This window comes from Augochlora pura, chromosome 11 (assembly GCF_028453695.1).
Source record: "Augochlora pura isolate Apur16 chromosome 11, APUR_v2.2.1, whole genome shotgun sequence".
Lineage (NCBI taxonomy): Eukaryota > Metazoa > Arthropoda > Insecta > Hymenoptera > Halictidae > Augochlora > Augochlora pura.
The window spans coordinates 18,545,211-18,562,020 of record NC_135782.1 but is presented as its reverse complement, the minus strand read 5'-3'; the positions used below and the strand labels follow the sequence as shown (position 1 = coordinate 18,562,020).

At 39.6% G+C, this 16,810-nt stretch overlaps 1 protein-coding gene across 1 annotated transcript in view; it reads left to right on the top strand.

The window, feature by feature from the left end:
• The first annotated feature begins 377 nt into the window (after window positions 1–377).
• Window positions 378–16,810, top strand: part of LOC144477393 (scavenger receptor class B member 1) — a 24,619-nt gene continuing 8,186 nt past the window's right edge. The window contains exons 1-3 of the mRNA XM_078195139.1: window positions 378–1,468; window positions 14,573–14,828; window positions 15,323–15,464. Of these exons, the coding sequence (XP_078051265.1) occupies window positions 1,225–1,468; window positions 14,573–14,828; window positions 15,323–15,464 (642 nt within the window). The 5' untranslated portion in view covers window positions 378–1,224. The remainder of the gene's footprint in view (window positions 1,469–14,572; window positions 14,829–15,322; window positions 15,465–16,810) is intronic.

Here is a 16,810-nt window from a genome sequence, read left to right as displayed (position 1 = left end):
AGTAGCTAAATAGTTATTTCAAAAATAATTAGAGGATCCATATAATCATTCAGAAAATAAAAAAACAAATCAAATGGCGAAGGTACCAGAAGATCAGAAAGCAGAGAGCTGACGCGATCGAGACGAGATCTACCCCGATGATCTCTAGATCCGCGAGCACGCCGTTCCTCCGACCTTTGATCGCGGCGACCAAGCGGCCGTGCAATTGTTACTGGTTCTCCCCGGACTTTTCCACCTGGGCACAGTGATCTTTCTCACCTGTAGTGGGGGACACGCAGCGGTCCAGCTCCCCCATTGGCGAAGGCTCCACGTGCTGGTCACGGGCGGGACCGAGTGGGGCAGCCTGCAATGTCTCTAACACGATTTTTGAACTTCCACCGACCCGAGTTTTCATCACTTTTGCACAGAAGCGCACGCGGTACGCACCTGTTGAGTCGCGGACTCCTTATACCTCTCCGCGACAATCTCTACCTGTCTTCTTCGGGTACCACGATCTCTTATCCTATGGGGAACTTCTCCACTTTGAACTGTCGCCTTCCGAATATCGTCTGCGGGAGAACAAGTCTGTGAACAATCGCGAAACGTGTATCAGCTCGGATCAATTATTTTTGAGAAATTAATTTTGAGAAATTAACTTTGATAAATCGTCTGTGAAAGAAGGATTTTTGGAAAAGCGACTTCGGATAGTCGCCGATCAGAACTGTTTTGGACAGATCGTGGTTTGAAGAGCGTGTTTAGTAAATTGTGTCTTTGGAAAATCATCTTTGGAACAGTTTAAGAATTGTCTTTGGAAAATTGACTTGGGGAAATTGACTTGGAAAAATTAACCTGTGAAAATTCTTGGGAAAATAGACTTAAGAAAATTAACTTGGGAAAATTGACTTGGAAAATTGACGTGGAAATATTGACTTGGGAAAACCGACTCGAAAAATTGACTTTAGAAAATAATCTTTGGAAAACAGATTTGGGGAAATAAACTTTGGAAAATCGTCTTTGGACTATCAGCTCAATAAACTCATTTTCTAAAACCTTCGAACCATCACGCTTGCAAGATCGACTCAATAAAATCGCCCCAATAAAATCGCCGCAACCAAAGAGAATCGATTACCTTGGAAGTGCATACTCGGAGCAAAAGAAAAGGTCGTCGGTGTGATTGAACGCGCACGTGCCCGGTGGCCCGAACCCCTGACATTCGACAGAGAGTGAAGTGGCGGCGGTGTCACCATGAAGGACTTCATGATGATATGGAACAGGATCGCCGGCCGCCGGTACTCGGCCGTCAACACGCAGACGAACGGGACGAACCAGCAGAACCAAAACGACTCGAGCGAGTCCGAGGAGATGACGTCGATGACGATCAGCCAAAAGACGTGCACGATCAAGAGAAAGTCGTCGCTGGTCGTGAACCGTCTGTTCAACGCTGCGCTGTCACCTGTGCACTCATCCAGCGCCGTGAACCATAAGAGGAGTAAGTAAATGATTGATTGACGCTCACGGGGGGGCCTCTGCCCCCATGCGGTTTTATGGTTGTGGGATCGCCTCGGGACACCTTGAGGGTATTGCAAATTGTTCTCGAACGTTGCTGGAAATTGCGAGAATGTTCACGCTGATGACTCTCGCGAGATCAGAGTGATTTATGTCGCGTCGTGACAATCGCGAGATTGCGTTCGCACGACTTTTGTTCGAACGGGGGAAGCAGCTTTGAGATTCCATTGAATCAGGTTTTCTTGATTGCCTTGATTTAGCTGTCGCGATTAAATTGATTCCCTTATTAGTGGTCAATTTTTATTGATTCTTCATAGGCGAATTAATTGAAGTCTGCTTAGCCAAATTAATTAAATCCTTTATAGCCAAATAGATAGATTTCTGCTTAATAAAATTAATTAAATGCTGCATAGTCAAATTAATTGAATTCTCTATAGTCAAATTAATATAATTCTGCTCAGCCAAATTAATTGAACTAATCACAGTAAAATTACCTTAACTCTCCCTAATAAAATAAAATAAATCCCTCAGAATTAAAAATCTAATCGCCTGACAAAAATGTGAACAAACCCATATAAAAGGTAAAAAAAAATGTCCCCCTCTGAAAAATAAATGCATCCAGGATGCGATGGTGTTTACTGGGTCAAGTGCAGGCCTTGGACGAACGCGAAACCGATAGCTAACGGAGGGGTTCGCCGGCAGAACCTTGTTCCCCGCGGAATCGTCCGAGGTTTGTTAAGATGCTCGCTACGATGCGTGCAGCGTTCCGGGGATTCGATCGCGGCGTTCCCCGCGGGTTCAAGCGAGGAGAAAGCAAAGGACAATGTAACAAACCGCGGGCTGTTTTATGGTCGTTGTACCATCGCTGGTTGAGTCACACGCGGCAACGTAATAGCCGGCCGCGCGCGGTACCACGGGTTTAATTATAACGCGAAAACACCCTGAAGAAAACTAGTTTTCCCCCGCGGGCAAGTTCAAGTTTATGGTCGACCGTGACGCGCATCGTTTCTACGGTTTACCGGCTTACGACCGGCTAGCTAATAATCCTACGCATTCTAATCGCGGCTATTCTAAGTCCAGTCGCCGTCGTTAAATATAGTATTTATTAGTAGCTGCATTTTTGCAAATTATTTTTATACTGTCAAACCCTTGCAACTATTTTTACATTATTACCACTTATTTATCCTAAATACTTTCCTTGATAGAACCAGGTAATTTTTATTCCTTATATCGTCTTTATTTATTTCCGTTTCTAAGCTTCGATGACAGAAGAATTCAATTTTATTTCGATTTGGAAGAAATTAATAATATCCGTGTTTATTTTTATTATAGAATTTTCATCACGAGTCTGACTCGTTATTATAGTGCAAGGGGTTAAGACTCGATGAATTTTAGCAGAATAAATAAATAGCAACGATATAAAGATACTATGAAGAAATAAATGCTAGAAAGAATAATTAAATGAATTTTTAAGCAAACGTTTTTGACTAAATCGCACGTTATCGAGACAAAATGGTCGATCGAGTGCCGCCGCGTTCGCATATTACACGCCAATGTCAACGATAGCCTGACTGAGCAAACACGCGATCGGCACACACAAATTTCCACGGTGAACTGGTTTCCAGTGGACGCAGATCATCACGTAATTATGTTAAAGCACCGCAATTAATTACGCACGTAAATGGAGCACTTGAATTTACGATTGTTTGTTGAGGACGTTTGCAAACTTCTTAACCGTGCGAGCCGATAGGATCGCAGTGACGTAGGCCACAATACTCCCAATCAATAATAGTACAATAATAAAACAGCCGATACTATGACAATTATATATTTTTAGCAATTAATTTTCTATTTATCGAATTTGTCTCGTCAAATTTTTCCATTCTATTATTTTATTTATTTTTGTGTACGAAAAAGATCGAAATATCTTACTTGATTAATATAAAATTAATTAAAAGGACACTGCATTGTTGATGCTTCCATCCAGGCATTAAAATCGCTGACGTTTTGCGTTCGCAGGAGAATAAGTCACGTTTTTGCTTAGGGGGGGGGGGGCAGGGGTAGGCAACTCCACTGATCCAATTACCGCGGAAAAATGATCAAAACGTCGGAATTGAAAACGTTACAACTACGTGCAATCCTTGCAGCCGAGAATTACAATGCACATTACGAGATCTGCCGACAGTATTTTTGCATTATGCTAATGACGGCTCGCTGTTATACGGTCTCTTTCTGTGCCTGACATTTGCGACGATCGAATTCGTAATCGTCACGGAACGTTATTGTGATCTCGTATTAGAATCCAAAGTGTAATTTAGGAGACTGTATGAATAAATATGTAATAACAAATCTAGGACAAGAATTAGACATTAATATAATATAATAAATATAGTACGAGAATATAGATATTAATATTATATAATAATAAATATATATATATAATATAATAATAAATATAGTCGACCTGGAAAAATTGATTAGTGGTATAAATAATCCTTATTAAAAATTCTGGGTCTTTAAAAATATATAACACGTCTAAATTATATAAATAAAAATTGATAACGATGCTCTATAATTTTAAAAATATATAAAAAGCCCAGATGGCTTAAATAAAAATTATTAAAAATACTAAAGCGTTTTAAAAATATTAATTAAGTCTTTTAATAATCTTCAAAGTTATCTGAATAAAAATTACTAAAAATCTACGAGGTTTTCAAGTTAAAAAAAATATTATAGCTCGCGTAGATACAGAGAAGAGGTAGCAGTTCTTAATACTGTTTTGCCAGGCGCGGTCGTCGAAGCAATTATGATAGCATTCCGTCCGAGAACAAAGGAAACGTAAGGAGAGTACGTCGCGTCCCCATAAGAAGGTCTCAATGAAGCAATAAAAAGGCGGCTCGCGTTGGCCATGCTAATAGCGAGATCATCCTTCCTGGACACACGCGTTGAGGATTCATGTGACCGTCCATAAAATCCTCGGATATATGAAAAAAGCTTCCTTTTTTCCTCGTCCAATGCCACGCGCGATCCTCGCGACAAGTTCGGAGCCGATTACCTCACGGAAGAGGATGAAATCATTGTTCCTTGATGGGGCCAGAAAAGAAAAAACGTTCGCACGGTGAGACATTTACAACTTGACAGTTTCGTTGCAACAAAATTGATGCTGCGACGACGCGAAACGAAAGTCTGCTTATAAACGCGGTCGATCAAAGGTTTCACGCGGTGGAATTTATTCTGACGTGATGGCATCGTTAACAGGATTAACGGGTCGACGGTATGACTCGGTAACAAATTCAACTGCATGAGAAATTAAGGCCCGGGTATTTATAAATAAACAGTTACGAGATAGAACATTTGAATACCGGCGTTTAATGGGACCATTGGGATCTTGTAGATCAAGTTCTGCGCGTTCGTAGACGGATTTATAGGTTTCTGGTTTTTGTGGCTAGTTTGCAGAAGGATATCGAACGTGTAGCCACAGTTGTGGAAGGAAATATTCTTTAAAAATCGATGGGAAAAATATTTCAATTAGCAAGGGTGATTCCTGAAGTAATTTGGAGCAACTTTTTCCTTTGCAAAAATTTTCTACGACGCTTCGTTCACGAGATATTCAAGGAAATCGAGGACCAGTGGCAACTGGGTACAGCGAACGCCCCGCCCTAGTAGCCAGTCACGTGGTGCTGCGTCAGTTATACCCACTCCTGGATTGGTTCATGTATTTCTTCAATATCTCGTTGACGAAGCCACGGAGAACAATTTCGTAAAGGAGAAAGTTGCTTCAAATCACCTCAACAATTGCCTGTTTCAAGGATCTGTACAATTTTAAAATAAAATAATTTCTGTAAGAGATTTCCGGGACACTCGGTACATCGGCAGTGAAAAGACCGCGCCAAAGGAGGAGCCCGCAAGAAAAATTGATCATTCGGCATTGTCCTTGCCCGTGTACAGCCTTGTTTACGACAGAGCTAATTGGCAGTTAAATTTCGTTTAATTCTGGTCGCCGTTGTGTTGGTCGACTCATAAATTTTTTGCCATACGGAGTTGGATAATTGTCGAGAATTATGGCTGCAAACGAGAAAATATATAAGATGTAATGCGTGAGCTGTAACAGTGTAAGCGAGATAACAAAATCATATATTAACAATTTAAATAACCAGAGTACGATTTAAATGAAATAATAAAAGATTCTTTGCATTTCTATTGTCAATACAATTATTATCGTGACTTGATTGTAAAGTATATAAAAATGAAATCAGAACGTTAAAGAAGAAAGTAGAAAACGTATTAATTGTTTAAGCAACCAAATTACTAGCAACGAGGACATTTGTATTTTGAGTTCATTGTGTCGACTGGTTATATTCGTAGCAGGTGCCATTTCTATCGCCAGTTCGATACACCGATGGAATGAATTAACATAGCCGACGTTATTCGTCTCGATGGTATTCGAGACGAGTCGTACAATCGAAATCGCGTCTATTAAACAGGTGTCCAATAATTCCTGGCTCTACGTCAATTATTTACTACTGGAGATAACAATTAATTATGGATGAAATTCAGAGCAATATTCAAAGCATTTAGAGCAATGTTGAAAGCATCTTTCAGTATAATGTTGAGGTTATATCACCAAATAATTTGTCAAAGAAAGAAGAAAATAAATTAATTGAATAAAAATTCACTTATAAAGTATTTGAGTAATTAAAAGAAATTTAAAAAATTACTGGTATTAAAAAGCAAGAGCTATCGGAGAATATATATTATATATACTTTTAGAAGCGAAGATAGCTTTTGCAAGGAACAATATTTTGCACGACGAAGCCCCGCGTGAAAGATACAGTAGCGTGCTCGTTTAAAAATAGCGACGATAAGCGATTCGAGTGCACCGATCGCGTGAATTTCTGCGTGTTCGTAAAACTGTGACGCGCGTGGTACACGTGAGGCTGGGTGAAACAGAGCTAGCCCGGGGGAAATTAGAATATCAAAATCACGACTGTACCGTGGCAATAAATTAGAGTGGGGGGGGGGGCAAGGAACGAACTGGAAAAAAAAAAGAAACGTTGCTTTACTATCGGAATTACAAAGTCAAATTTTCATCTCGCGTTATCGATAGAATCAGATAATTAAATCGGCACGTTGCGGGCTGAAAACTACTCTCCCTCCCGCTAGCTACGTTCATCTGTGGCCGATTTTTACAGCTTCGTTAAATTAAAGAAACTCTCGGGTTACACATTATGCGGCGACTCGGATTTGTATTACTTTTGGAACGGAGCTGTTCGACGGCTTTGCCTATAGTGCCGATTAGGCGGGCTCGGGTCACGCTTCTGAGGGCAACGGTGTTCCTTGGCAAGGCGGTGTTACCTTGACAGAGGCGAGAGAAGGATACCATGAAAACATAAACACTCTGCCGAGACGTTTGCCTGTTGCGTGACGTGTTAAATTGCTCTGCTTTGGGCATTAAAATGCATGCAGTTGCTGGCGAAAATTATACTAATTGGGTCACTCGAGTGAAATAATAATAATAATAACCATGATAATAATAATAACCATGATGATAATAATAATAATAACCATGATAATAATATTTAATTTACTCAGGACACAAATTAATTAGTGGATATTTTTAAACAGTCATAGCAAGTGCCGAGATGCTCGAAACGCAACCAAACGTATTAATTAGCGAGATCTAACTGCGTTATCATCGTACTGTTATTACACTTTTATTATTGATCTTCCAATCGACTAAGGAAACTTTCCTTGAATTCTAATTCTTGGGAAATGACGCATGAGTATCCTCGATTCGCGGATCATGATCTGCAGAATCTGACGTGCTAATTGTTAAATCAAATAGGCATTGTAAACGCAATATATGTGTATATATATATATATATATATATATATATATATATATATATATAAATTAATGTTTTAAAGCGATATATAATCGAATAGAGAAAGATCAGATCGCACAGGGTCGAATGGATCCTAATCGAACAAATATAGGCGATGGTCCTTGCCGGGTTGGGAAAAAAGACAATAAAAGACACCGCCATATATTATCCCATTGACCGTTTGTTTAGCATCGATCCGTTACACGCGTTAACCTTAACTGTTATCCAATCGTGCCTTATCTAGAACGACGAACAACGCTCCTTCACAGGATAATGATTTCCCATGACAATTCGATGACTACGCCACTGGTTTACAATTTAAAACTTTCATTTTAATATATATTTTTTTTATTCAGTTATAGATTAATTTTATTTAACAGCAATCTTCAATATTTATCGAAGGTCCTTTTTTTAATAGTAAAATGTAATTGGAATGTAAAAATCAATTATCATAATTATAATATAAATCAGAAGAGTAGGCCAAAATTTTTTAACAACCCTGTATATTACTTTCTAATACATATCGAAAGTTTACTCATTTTTATTTAAAAAAAACTGTTAAAGCAATCGATCCGAAACTTCGCATACACTTTTATCATACTTCGAGTTAGATTTACAAATTTTTTCACCTGGATTTATCGAGTAGTTTGCATCACCTGTACGCGAGAACGACGACCATCTCGCGGTGGTGAGAATGGCCAACAACCGTTCCCAGCAGCTGTCTCTAAACACAGTAACCGAATAACATTATAAATAAATCGCGGACGTAGAACGTTTGCAAAACAGCTTGATAAACGATTAGGGAGACCGCGCTAGTATGCGAGAGTGTTTGGACATATTCGGGGGAGCGTACGTAACCCTAAAGCATCGTCGGGGGCACCGTCGACGATGTATAATACTTGTGACATGGTTCGGCAAGAGGGGCGGCGTGTGTGCGCACGCTTGAAAATGCCACAAGTGAAACTTCGTAATTTGATCTTTCGCCGCCTGGCATTTGATACGTTCGTCGGAATGCTAATGTGTCACAATAACGTGGGAGAAGTGTTCCTCTCCCCACCTCTCGAACGCGTTTCATTATGTATATTTAGGACCATTTTTAATTTCATTCATTCGACACATTTTTAAAATAAAATATTGCTCCCTTCTATAATGTTCCAATAATTTAACGATAATTTAATAATATATTTGTGGGCAAGATCATTTTTTAATAATGGTACTGTCGATGTTTAGGACCATTTTTAATTTCATTCATTCCATATATTTTTAAAATAAAAGATTCCTTCCTTCGTTGATGATGCAATGATTTAATAATAATTGAATAATATGCTTGCTGCCTTACATTAGTAAAACTTAACACCTGTGCTATAATCTGTGGCACAGTAAATATTCTAGTAGCACAGTAATCAACACCACAGTAATAACTATCACAGTAATAAATGCCATAGTAATCAGCACCACAATAATCAGCACCACAGTAATAAATACCACAGTAATCAGCACGACAGTAATAACTACCACAGTAATAAATACCATAGTAATCAGCATCACAGTAATAAATACCACAGTAATAAATACCATAGTAATCAGCATCACAGTAATAAATACCACAGTGATCAGTACCACAAACAGCGTGCGCTAATCCGACAAATCTGCGTTTGCGTAAACGAAAGGTATTCGAAAGGAGCTTGGAAACGAAAGTGCCAGGAAAAGTGAAAGAACTAATTTCGTGCGGGCTATCATTACGGAAAAACTTCGGAACAATAACGAGGCATTATTACACGCGTGTAATGCCTGAACCGATTCTGCGTCCGTTGCCTATGGTCATAACTTATCGCGTAATTTTATGGGCATCTCGTTGCGCATGGAAATGCAGCACGCGCACCTTGGATCACAATTTCGCGGACTCTTTTTCGTCGCCGTATTTTCGACGGTCGCCTAAGTATACCTTTTCCAGCACCTTTGGCAATGGAAGATTGTTAGAGGAAGCGGAATAATGCTTGCAAATCCGCGTTTAGGTTTCCCTTTTGCTATCTGATCGTTCTGCAACGAGGAAATTATCGCGAAAAATTGGAGCACGGTTGTGCAAGCAGAGATTGTCTTGCAACAATGGCAAGATTTTTTATTTATTCAAAAATGCGTTCTCTTTTATATAAGATTTATTTTAGATTATTATAGAGATTTATTTAATCATTTCTCTTGCCGATATTTTTGTAATTTTTGTCTTGCTTTGACGTAACACATGTTTATACATACGTCGAGTAGAATTACACGAGTCCGTGCAGACGATTATATCACAATTGCAAAATATGACAGAGGTAAAAACCGAATAGATTTAACTTTTAGATGCTCGCGTGATTATTCAATTCTAATCGATTCAATCGAACAGAGTTCTACTCTGATCAGATCCCATGATCGATGAGCAAAAACTATCTTAATTGCTGCACCACATCGTCGACGCCTTAAGCGATACGCTTTTTACTGACACTAGATCAATTAATAAAATAGACGAATAATAAAAAGAAATAATAAAATAGTCGAACTACATAGTCGAAGGAAATAAAATAGGCTGAATCAATGATAAAATAAGTAACAATATAATGACAGAATAAAATAATAAAATGACTGATGAGACAGCCAAATAAATAATAAAATAAATAACGATATAATGGAAGAATAAAATAATAAAATGACTGGTTAGACACCTCAATAAATAATAAAATGCTCGAAGAATGAGATGAACGTTGCACCGACCAGAAAATTGCCGCATTTAATGGCTATACCGATTACACCGATAAAAGCATGCCCCATTTAATTGGACGTTTTCTGGCCGGTAGAAACTGCCTGCAGAAACCGGCATAACTCCGCGGAAGATAGTTTACCCGGGGTGCATGCCGGTAGCTCGGCGACGTTAGCAGCGTCGCGGATCAGGAAACCGTGGAGCGCGAGGAATCCCGGTGCACCTGAGCAACAGCCTAGAAAAGATAATGATCGTGGTGTGTTCGGCTGCGCACGACCTCCTTGCTGCCGTTTGTTCGTTCTCCAGTCTTTCACGTCTCGGTCTTGTCTTGTCTCGTTACCGGAGCATTCGTCGGCCGGCCACCGAGCTGACACATTGCGAGAAGGATGGCCGCCTCTGAAAATCGCTTGTGCAAGTGCACGTGCCTCGCCACTCTCGATTTATTCGCGTTGCAAAATCCCGGCGTGCTACACGCTTTTATCAAAGGATCGGTGAACCGATTTTTATTGCCCGGTCCATTTTATTTACATTTATTGCCCATTTTATTGTTCGTCGGACTGTCTGTTTTATTAGTCGGCTATTTTAATTTTTATTCGACTATACTATGATGTCAATATTTTTCTAAATATTTTATTATTTGTTACATTATTGCTATTACTTTATTATTTATTACTTATTATACGTTGGAATGGCTGTTTTATTAATTGCGTGGCTATTTTAATTTTAATTCGACTATTCTGTTATCTCAATATTTTTCCAACTACTTTATTACTTATTACATTATACTGTATTACTATTTTATTATTTAATAATTAAATATATTTAAATTATAGAATTATAGAATTTCAAGCTTCAGTCATAAAGAAATATTTAAATTTCCCGGGTACAGGGGGTTTCCCCAGACGATTGTGCAAGCCAGGGGGAAAAACCATGATTTTCCGTGGTTGGAAGCTGCCGGGACCCATAAAACTGTCCCGGCATTCCGCGGATATAAAATATAACGTCCGAGGGGGCAAGCAGGCAGCTTTCTATCGTACGGCCGATTCGCAGTCGCGTCCCGATTACCGTCGGGAAATTATTGCCACACACGCGCGCGCGCGCGCGCGTCGCACTGGCGAGCCAGCGATCGTTGCGACAGCCGGGGAGCAAGACAGCGGGCCTCTGCTGCTCCTTCTGCGAAACGAGCGTGTGTCAATCCTAAATCCCTGTTTAGGATTTTCCATCTGCCTATTAAACCGTGCGCCCGCCGAAAGGTCGGAAGCGATACGGTCGAAGCTCTGTCATCGCGCGAGATTCACGAAGAATAAACGCTTTGTATAATGCAAGACGTTGCGAAAGAATTTTCTTTGAATTACTGGGCTTAGTAGAGAATTAATTGTGATGAATAATACTAATTTTATCAGCAGAATTTAGTTAGCTATTTAATTTAATCAGTTGCACCCTTTAAATGGTGTCAAACGTCTCCAAACGCGGTCAAACGCTATCAAACATCAAGATTATACTATAGCAAAAAATTGCAATTAAGTCATTGCCTTATTTTTCAATTGTATTATCATAATTTATTTATTAAACTAGGCAGTGCCCTGCAAACGTCATCAAACGCGGTCAAACGCTACCAAACGTCAGGATTATACTATAGCAAAAAGTTGCAATAAAATCACAGCCTTATTTTTCAATCGTGATATCATAATTTGTTTATTAAATTACTTAGTGCCCTGCAAACGTCATCTAACGCCGCCAAACACCAGTATTATACTATAGCAAAAATTGCAATGAAACCACAGCCTTATCTTTCAATTATACTAGTCATAATTTATTCATTAAACTAATCAATGCCTTTTATACGTCATCTAACGCCGCCGAACGTCATCTAACGTCGCCGAACGTCATCAAACGCCATCAAACATCGTCAAACAGAATGGAACACTATAAAACACGTTGCAATGCACAGCAAAGAGATTGCGAATCTCTAAAGGTTATTGAGACGGAAAATTTGAGGTCGTTTTTCCGTCACGCTCAAGCCTAGCGCATGATTTACCGTGGGATTTCTTAACGGTACGCGAAGCAATCGGCCGTAACACACACACACACACATGTACGTATTCGATGAGTCGGCACGTGGTGAACGGACAATGCCGATGACTACAATTACACCAGGCACGTGCTGAATGAAATTCACCTTGCCGAACGGTTCGATTAGAAAACGCGGCGAATGAACCGCGAGACACGATAATCTGAGATACGAGAATTATATTTTTTCCTGGTTGTTCAATGTGCGGAGATAGATTTTAAATTGTTGCTAAGACAGTAGATTTCATTAGGGGATAAATAATTGTTTTACGACTTTATGGAGATTATATAAATATTATAGAAGACTTTGGGAGCTGAATAAATTTATATTAGGGTGTATGAATTGTTGTAGGATTTTATAGAGAGTGGTTATATATTAAATAATTTTTTTACGATTCTATAGAGCTTATATAAATATTATACAAATTTTTGGGACCTGTATAAATTTATACGAGATTATATGAATTTTATAAAATTCTATAGGGGGTGTATATATCTAAAAAAATTTGAAACAATTTTATGGAACATTGTATAAATTTTAAATAATTTTAGAGGGGATGAATAAATTCTATGCAATCTTAAAATGACTCGGAGACCTATATAAATTTTATTCGACAGTTTATTGCACACTAATCAGTGAAATCATTTATAAAGAAAAGGGATTAGAGCGACGCGCCTAGAAGAAAAGAATAGGTTCACCAATGCTGCACCAGAAACCTCTGTTTCACAAATACGAGCGTGCCATGAATAAAAGCCGGTCGCTCACAACGCTAACGACTATTATAAATTCTCCCATTTGGTCATGTTATGGCAGATTTAGAGAGAGAGAGAGAGTTGCCAGTCTGCGCTGTTACGCAACGCCTAACTTTGTTGAGAGCGATCAATGGCAGCCGGGTGAAGAAAAAAAAGCGGCCGCGCTCAACATGGTTTCTAACGAGTACAATATTAGTCACCCGGCGCCATTTGCATTCGGGGGAATCATTCCGATAGTCGAAAGCGTCGATTAACATTTACCTTGATCTCGATGTCATCGATCACTGAATTCCTCGCGCCTGTAAAAGGAAACTGGAGAAAAATAGATCGGCTATTTGAATCAAGGAAACAAACAATGCTGCACGGATATTTTTGCATCCGTCGTGCAGTTCTCTGAGAAAGAATTGTTTATAAATTGCTGATAAACATTTCTTGGAAAATTATTGAAAGATTATTGGAAAATTATTGAAAGTTTATTGGAAAATATTGAACAATCTCGTCCACGATCCTTCGAATTTTTTATGCGAATCTACGGCGACGAGTCCCCTTGAGATTATTATTAAAAAATCCATCATCCAGCTGTTTTATCGCTCGATTAAAATCCGCTAAGTGATTAGCATTGATTTAACAAGATTTTCGAGTCGTCACGGAAAAGACCGTGATGATCAAACAAAGAAATCCTTCGATAGTAATCGTAGAAACGATCCAAGGATTTTCTCCGATTCTTCTCCGTCCGATCGATGAATAATAAATAAACATCCTGTTTATCAGAGAATTAATGCCGCCGTGAATTTCAACCGAGTCGCAAATGTTCCGCGAAATTAAAAGGGACTGTGTTTGACGCTGTAATTGTTAATTGTTTTAGCGAAACGAATCTTGAAAGTTACGTCAGAAACGAGCGATCCAGATGACGGTAACGATCGCGTTAATCGATGCTCTTAGAATCCCGCCGTTGAATAATATCGATGCAAGATAAAGTAAACAAGGTAGACGATTAGCAACAAGGAAACGTGGAAATCACCGCGGCTAATTAATTAACAGATCCTCGAGCAACTGTCGACGTTAATTTCTGAAGAAATCACGGTGATTGGTCGTCAGCGCTGCCGTCTGCAACGCTCCGATTACTGGACGATGACGTCATCGAGGATGTCGCGTGACAGTCGAAAAAATTTCGCGAATAAATAAGCATCCCTTGTAGACTCGTTAATCGTATAATATATAATATATAAATTATATATCACCAAATATGGTTATATAGATTATGTCATATATAACCAAATGTGGTAATATAGGTTATATCATACATAACCAAACAAAGTTGCCGCATTTATTAGACAATAGATAATGATTAAACGACAGAAAAATTTAAAAAATTCCGCGAAATATTTTGTCAATGTATAAAGAGGAAAACGACATGTCTTCGGGGTCATGGAACCTGTTCCCTAACCTCTCATCCCTGATCTATTAAAATTCACCGTGCGTTTCTCAAACGAGACCGGAATTTGGCGAGCAATTCGCGACACGTAATATTTCCGAAAATGTGGGGAAGCTAAAATATAAATGTTAATATCATTAATGTGAAATTCGTCAGGGGTTATGTCAGGTTACTAATAAATTTAAATTTCTCTTGTTTTTTGTATAGAGGTTTTTCTGCTGATGGCACTGGGCCTGTTCAGCGTGGCGTTCGGCTGCGTGTTCATCGCGTTCGAGCCGTACGAGCTGCTGTTCAAGTTGAAGGTCACGTTCGGACCCGGTGGAGAGATCTTCGAGATGTGGCGGAAGCCGGAGGTTGAACTCTACCTGAAGGTCTACCTGTTCAACGTGACCAACCACGAGGATTATATGTCGGGCAAGGCCAGCAAGCTGAAATTCCAGGAGGTCGGGCCCTACGTTTACAGGTAAAAACCGAACGATTCACCTTCGATCGTATCGCCGCTGATTGATTCGACATTGGCCGGCTACTTTTCGACGAGCATCCGGCTTTTAAATATTCTTAAAAACCGCGATACTTTTTATCGGTCGCTCTTTTTCTATTTAAACTATTTAACAGTAAGACGAGGATTTTTGAAAATGCTAAGACGACTTTCCTCAGAGTATTAAATTATTTATTTAACGATTGATTGACTACTGCCGAATATAAATTAGCTCTAAATAACAATTGGATTACTGTAGTCAGAAAAGTTTATTTGAGTAATTTATTTATATCTACTGTTTGCATAATTTATTTTCTCGATTATTCTGGTCACTGGGGTTATGGACAGAGTGGGGGTAAGTGACGTCAGCGCGTGCGTCGCTTACTCCCACTCCTCGCGTAACCTATTCCCCAGCGAACTTATATAATCGTAGAAATTATTGCGAATCGAACCTATTGAACCAACAAAATTAATTTCAGAGAGGCCTTCGAACACAAGGACGTGGAGTTCAACGGGAACGGTACAGTGACCGCGAATGTGTACCACCCGTTAACCTACGTGCCGGACATGAGCGCAGGAACCGAGGAGGACATCCTGATCCTGCCGAACATAGCTCTGCTGGTGAGCGAAATCATTTAATCCATATTTACAGCCGGTGTTTACGATGCTAATAAACGTGTTACGCTTCCTCCGACCTTTACGCGCGAGCGATTATGCACGCTCCGATGCCGCAACTATGTATCAAAAGCGTAATCTCGATCGCGGAACGAAGGCGAACGCAACAGAACCGCAAGCATTTCTACGCTCGCGAAGCGGCGACGCGTCTATAACGTGTCTTTGTGATTTCCGACGGTGGAATTTCAAATCAGGGTCGCCTGATCGGAGAGATCAGGAGATTGCATAGATCACTACGATGCGAGAGAGTAGAAGACTTTTTTTTTACGATCGCTGAGCCGTTGATGTGTTATCCGTGACAATAAGACTGTTCCGCGTTGCGAGAAACTTCTCGGCGGATGCCGGCGGAAAAAAACCGATACGCATCGATATTTGCATGAGACAGGATTGAACAAACAAACACTTGCTTTCTCGGTTATGCGAGTAAGAACAAATATTGAAGGGGGGGATAAGAGGCATTGTGTTTGTTAACGAGGATGATGTCGTTAGGTACTGGACTTTTGAGGCTTCGGTAGGTAGGATGACAGTGTTTGGAGGTTAGTATTTTGGATAGCAGACTTTATAGTTCAGTCTTTGGACTTCAGAATTTAGGACACCAATCTATGGAGTTCAATTTTTTAGACTTCAGTATTTAGAGCACCATTCTTTGGACTTTAGTCTTTTGGCTACCAGTCTTTGGAGTTCAGTCTTTTGGACTTCAGTATTTAGGACACTAGTCTTTGGAGTTCAGTCTTTTAGACTTCAGAATTTAGGACACCAGTCTTTGGACCTTAGTCTTTTGGATACTAGTCTTTGGAGTTCAGTCTTTTGGACTTCAGTATTTAGGACACTAGTCTTTGGAGTTCAGTCTTTTAGACTTCAGAATTTAGGACACCAGTCTTTGGACCTTAGTCTTTTGGCTACCAGTCTTTGGAGTTCAGTCTTTTGGACTTCAGTATTTAGGACACCAATCTATGGAGTTCAGTCTTTTAGACTTCAGAATTTAGGACACCAGTCTTTGGACCTTACTCTTTTGGATACTAGTCTTTGAAGTTCAGTCTTTTGGACGTCAAAATTTAGGTCACCAGTCTTTGGAGTTCAGTCTTCTAGACTTCAGAATTGAAGACACCAGCCTTTGGACCTTAATCTGTTGGCTACCAGTCTTTGGACTTGGTGTTTTCGACTTCGGTGTCTTCGACTACAGTCTTTGGAACATCCATCCCTTGGGCATCAGCTCCTCAGGCATCAGCATTTTTATTATATACTTCCTAAAACAATATCTCAAACATAAGAGGAACAATCATCCAACGCTC